The sequence below is a fragment of the Poromitra crassiceps genome (assembly GCF_964638095.1).
Source record: "Poromitra crassiceps genome assembly, chromosome: 19".
NCBI lineage: Eukaryota > Metazoa > Chordata > Actinopteri > Beryciformes > Melamphaidae > Poromitra > Poromitra crassiceps.
This window is the reverse complement of record NC_139646.1, coordinates 20,100,240-20,106,239: the sequence shown is the minus strand read 5'-3', so window position 1 is coordinate 20,106,239 and position 6,000 is coordinate 20,100,240. Positions and strand designations below refer to the sequence as shown.

The window sequence follows — 6,000 nt, the reverse complement described above, 5'->3', positions numbered from 1 at the left end:
ATTTTGTGCGAAAAATCGAGGATTGGATCGGTGTTCGTCGGACAGAAAAGCTCCGTATATCTGATTTCCCCTTCAGAGTGCGGCGCTGCTTCAGCCCCTGTCGCCGTTCGGAGCAGTATTGTTTACCGTGAGCAAGCGGAGACCAGACCGTCACTTTCCGACAGTTTTGCAAAAATATAGCATTTTTATGCAATTCTGCAATTGTATGGAGCTTCGCACGATTTTTGCATGAAGAAATTTGACGTCACGCAAAATGGGTTCTTTGGACAACTAACAACAACGACTTTCCCCCCGGAATGCAACAATCCATCTGATTATATTTAGTTGAAATTTTGACGTTCGATTTTTTCATGGGGAATATTTTATTTGGGATTATTTAACGATAATAATGTGGGTGTTGGGTGTTGGATTATCATGGGGTGAATGGCGGTGGCGAAGCGGGGCGCTATTGCATCTCTTTTGAAAGACACGGACTCTCACTGCAAGGAGTAGCTAACGCTAACTTAGCTGGTAGCAGGCAATTAAGCTAGCTATTAGCCAGTTAGCAAAACTTAGCAGGCTAATGTGCTAACAGGGAAGGTTGCAGGTTGGCAGAACAACTTCCCTGTGGTGAGATCATTCTATTTATCAACACTTCTGTAAGCGACCAGCAAGAACAGATCACAAGGATGGCCGAAAACCTGCTGGATGTTGGACCTCCCAGCTCAAAGCGACCGAAGCTGAATTCACCTGCCCTGTCCGCGTCAGATGGACCAGGTAACGTTAACGTTCAAGGCCTCGACTATTTCGGCACCTGTTAGTAGTAAAGTATATCGCCAAGTCTTTCACTTGTAACCATGTGCGTTATGTTTTGAATCATTGAAGCCATTGATCATTAAACCAAGCAGCAGGCCGTAACGTTAGCTAACGCTAGGTGTGCTGAACGCTTAGCAAAAAGTTTGCTTGGTTGGTGGTTGTTGCTAACGTATGCTGCTTGCGCTGCTGTGTTGACCATTATGTGCTGTAGTTGCACGTAATGTTGTCACCCAGTGTTGGTTCGCAAAAAACCTATAGCCTCAACGCGCGAGACTCGGATTTCATTCTTCAGACTTCAACCTGAAGAATGAAGGCTGAGTCTCGCGGGGTCCACGCGAGCAAAAACCCATCCCTGATCCGCACAGGACTTTGAAAGCTAACGGGAGTACACCTAAATCTGTCCAGCAAATTGTACAACGTCCGTGTTTAACTTAATACAATATAAGTTAACTAGTTCAAAGATTGCTGTCCTGGCCTTGCAAAAGCACTTCCACTCATTTGTAGACAAATCACCCCCTGCTCTCCCTTATAACGGTATTTATTGAGGTATCCTCAGGGGTGTAGTGGTAAATACAGAGGTGGGCCACCTCGTTTCCCCTCATTGATTGCTACAGTTGTTCTAAAATAGATGAGTAAACTATCTGCCTCATTTCAAAGAGGTGGGTAAACTGCATTTACTTGTGTTTACCCGGGCTCCCCTATACCAATGGTATTGTATGTAGTGTGTATATCAACTTATGTATTGTGTATATCAAGTGCTAGTTGCAAGCTAGATTGGGGATAAGGGAACTAAACACCCAATTGACCCCAACACCTCATTCAGTCAGCAACTTCTTCTTCGCCACTGCATTCCTAAGCAAGCTCATGAACAGAAGGACCAAGCTGGATGAGGTAGTACTGCAATGTACATTATGCATTTATTTGTCAGAGGCGCTGCTCTTTACAATGTACTTTGCACCCCGTTCTGCTGTCACATTTTCCCATAGAAGCACATGTGCTCTTGAATTGAAAACTGTAAGAAGTCTAGGTAAAAGTGAATATGCCTATGCCCATCCATCTGTTTGCTGTTTGGTATCTGTAGTTGCACATGTGCTCCATTGTCTGTTTTCAATGAAGAATTAATGACGTTTTGGGAGCATTATGTGCCAATAAAATGGCAGCACCGTAGAACCCCCGATTGTATTTGTTTTTTCTTTTACAGAAACGCTGAAGTGCAAATTTAAATCCGCTGCAAAGCGAATCCTTTGCTCGGGGATATTAATGATGTCTATCTATGTCTCTTGAGTTTGATCTTGCCCAGTACACAGGTGCAGGAAAAACTGACCAAATGTAGACAATCTCCAAGAAAAACAACAGCAAGTCACAATAACGATGAACAATGACTCCCGTCGCACATGGCAGGAGAGGCCCCACATGTGTGCAGTGATCAATCACTAAACCCTCGTATGCTGCCGTCCTTTATAGTTTTTGGTATTTTACATTTACAATTGTGACCTAATGGACCCTGTGGGACAGTGCAGTGCAACACCATCATCAGCAGTAAATTACTGCAGACAAAGAGTCTGTCTGCTCACTGTCACGCCTCAAGCTTTTCGTGCAAAACACCCATCTGATATTTGGCTGTTGCCTTTTGCAGTGGGGCCTGACTTGGGTTGCACATCATCCCATTTTGGGGTGTACACAGCAGCTCATGTTTTTGGTCCCTGTTGTGTCTGTCTACATAAATGTGAGCGGCAAAGCATCTGTGTTCCTTCCCTCTATTGGTGCGTTCGGGATTTTTTTGATGTAGTTGTATTTGAAGGGGGACCACCTTATTTATTCGTGTGGCAGAGAGCAAATACGTGCCCCCTCTCTCCTCATTCAGGCCATCTGTCACCCCTGCACGGTCCTTCTGCCCCCCCTCACCCCTCTGTCCGCATATAATCCCCTCCCTGGCAGTGTGCACTGTTTTTACAAAGTCATTTTGCCATTTCAGTTGTAGTATTTACACTTATGCCATTGTGGTAGTTGTAAAATTTATTTTGCTCTCAAATCCAGAAAACGGTTTACAAATTCGGAGGTGCAGTATGTTGGCAGATAACTTTTTAATGATTGTCTGTTGTCTTTCGTCTCCTTATAGAATTTCAGTCTACCAAGATTCTTCAACCATTCGTTTGGTTGATTGGGGGGGGCATGACCATGACCATGACCCGAATATTCAACTATTCGGATATTCATTTGTTGGGGAGGTATTTCGGTTTTCTATTTTGGGATCTGGCTATTCCTTTTTCTTTTTTTATAGAGTACCGCAGGGATGACGCATTTTTGTAGGCTTACCCAGAAGTCCCGCCGCTCCATCGTTCCTTCATCTAAAAGCCAATGGGATTTTTGTATGGGAATTTCGGTTAACTGTCTGAAATAAGGTCTGTGTGGTTAACAAAAGTTTATGAAATGGTGAAATCCGTATTCGGCAAGATAATCCTCTACACGAATGAGGGCCACTTTTATGACTTTTGAAGCGTAAATGTGATTTAAAAAAATCACGATTTGCAGAAATCACTTCAAAAGTAATAAAAGTGGTCGTCATTTAATGAGGGCCACTTTTATGACTTGGGAAGGGATTTCATCATCATTGTGCTAAGCTAATTAGCTGGAGGGGCATGTACGGTAGTTATTTTTCTACTACACACACAGAGGTGACAAGGGTGTCTATATTCTCGTCTTACTATCGGGAAGATGGCAAATAGGTGAATCTCTGCTGATTTTCAACCAGCTTTGTGTCATTACAAAATCAGTAGTATATCCGAAAACTAAACAGTTTTGCAGGCATTCATTTAGTTGGACAGTTATTGACATCACTGGTCCACAACTGAACTCAAATCAACTCTCAATAACTGTCAAACTAAACGAATGCCTGCCAAACTGTTTTCGAATAAGGATATACTACTGATCTTGTTGTGATAAAAAGCTAGTTAAAAATTGGTGGAGGGTTCCTTTAAGTTCGGCAATTTTGTGTATCATTTGTTATTAAATTGTTGTATTTAAAAACAACAAAACAAGCAGCATGATATCCGGAGTATCAGCCATCGGCCGCCCTGCTCTCTGAATATTTGCATCTGCCATTGAAAAACCTGTATTGGTCGACCACTACCACACATTCTTATCACAGAGTATGGCTGTGTGCTGAAACGTGTCCGTTGTTTGTGATAGATTCATTTTATTGGGTAAAAGTGCAGACAAAAGTACATCCCAGAGTAGGGATGTTCATTTTGAAAATTTTCCAAAATCCATAATCGGTGAATATTAACGATCAATTATCGATCATCGATTTTATTAATACTTAGAAAATTTTCAATATTTTCAATATTTTTTTTTTTTTTTTTTTTTTTTTTTTTTACAAAATGAATGCCTATGGCAGAAAATACGAAAGACAACGTGTTCTCCTCAATGAACTCTTTATTTCAATGTGTCTCCTCTCCAACACTGCTGTCCCCGGTGCATGCCGGTGTGAATTTCCCATGTTTAAAACAGTTTTGTTGGCACAAAGGCCCGTGCCCAGCCAGAAAACTAGAGACTATATGAAGCTCCACCTCACGTTAGTCGGCTGTGCAATGGAGTGGGGCGAGGAGGAACGAATTCCACCCAAACTTAGTCCAAAAAAAAAAAAAGTTTTTTTTTTTTTTTTTTTTTTTTAATAATTAAAAAATCGATCCAAATGCCACAGGATCGATTCCAATCCTTAACGATCGATTATCTATTTTCGATAATTGATGAACATCCCTATCCCAGAGGATAACACGTCAAAGCGTACTTAACACTTGTTTCCAACGTGGTCCCCAAAGCAACGCTGGCTAGCAGACCCATGTTTGCTCTCCACTCAGCCTGGATAGCATGCTCTCCACTCAGCCTGGATAGCATGCTCTCCACTCAGCCTGGATAGCATGCTCTCCATTCAGCCTGGATAGCATGCTCTCCACTCAGCCTGGATAGCATGCTCTCCATTCAGCCTGGGTAGCATGCTCTCCACTCAGCCTGGATAGCATGCTCTCCATTCAGCCTGGATAGCATGCTCTCCACTCAGCCTCGATAGCATGCTCTCCATTCAGCCTGGATAGCATGCTCTCCATTCAGCCTGGATAGCATGCTCTCCATTCAGCCTGGATAGCATGCTCTCCATTCAGCCTGGATAGCATGCTCTCCATTCAGCCTGGATAGCATGCTCTCCATTCAGCCTGGATAGCATGCTCTCCATTCAGCCTGGATAGCATGCTCTCCATTCAGGCCTGCATAGCATGCTCTCCATTCAGCCTGGATAGCATGCTAAATGTGGTAGCCTGGCAGCCACCTCACTTCTACTCCTGTGTGCGCTTCCAGAAATGGTCCGTGTTACTTTTGCGGCATGTTACTTTTGTACTGGAGCGCTTTTCTCTTAAACTATATTTCATAATGAGGGCTTGCAGTGCCAGGCGTAGATTAGGGATGCACGATATATCGGCAATCATATCGGTATCGGCCGATGTTGGTCATTTTTTAACATATCGGTCATATCGGTATCGGTCAGATGTTGCAATGTTAATATCGGTTATCATTATCAGCCAAATTCTTCACATTGATATGAAATAATGCGGTAAATCTATGATTTATGGGCTTTTCCAAAGGCTTTGCAAATAAAGAAATGCATAACTTTTTCAAATTCAGTGTTAACATGTGTTTTTCAGTATGTACAAAATGTGATGATCATAAAAATTTGGTTTTATACAGATCATATCGACATCGGTAAATATCGGTTATCGGCCATAACAGCAATGTTAATATCGGTTATCGGCATCGGCCAAAATTTTCATATCGGTGCATCCCTAGCGTAGATGATATCTACTTCTGGAACACAACTCTGAAAAGTGGTTAACGCCCAGCGCCCACCCCCCAAGCCAAAAAAGATGCGTGACAGACATATGAATTGACTAACCAGGGAGGACCTCGCGGGCGGTGCATTCGGAATGTGTGCAACAGCTAAATCGACCCTGGGTGAACTGCAACAAATGCGTCCTTGACAGCGTCTACGCCGTGGACCTGGTACACCTTCTGTAACGCAGCTGTTAAATTATCTTGCCCACTCATTCTTCCTGCAAGACAGCCTATCGCTACTTTTTGGTGTCTCCTGGGCTGGCACTGTGAGACTAGTCTCTTCACGGTGCTTCAAGGCGTTCCACCCACTGTACGTGTTTC

General features: G+C 43.1%; 1 protein-coding gene across 1 annotated transcript in view; it reads left to right on the top strand.

Annotated features, from left to right (window-relative positions):
- Window positions 1–473: 473 nt before the first annotated feature.
- The window catches only part of crebbpa (CREB binding lysine acetyltransferase a), a 79,608-nt gene continuing 74,081 nt past the window's right edge, over window positions 474–6,000 (top strand). The window contains exon 1 of the mRNA XM_083656023.1: window positions 474–756. Coding sequence (XP_083512149.1) covers window positions 669–756 — 88 coding nt within the window. The 5' untranslated portion in view covers window positions 474–668. The remainder of the gene's footprint in view (window positions 757–6,000) is intronic.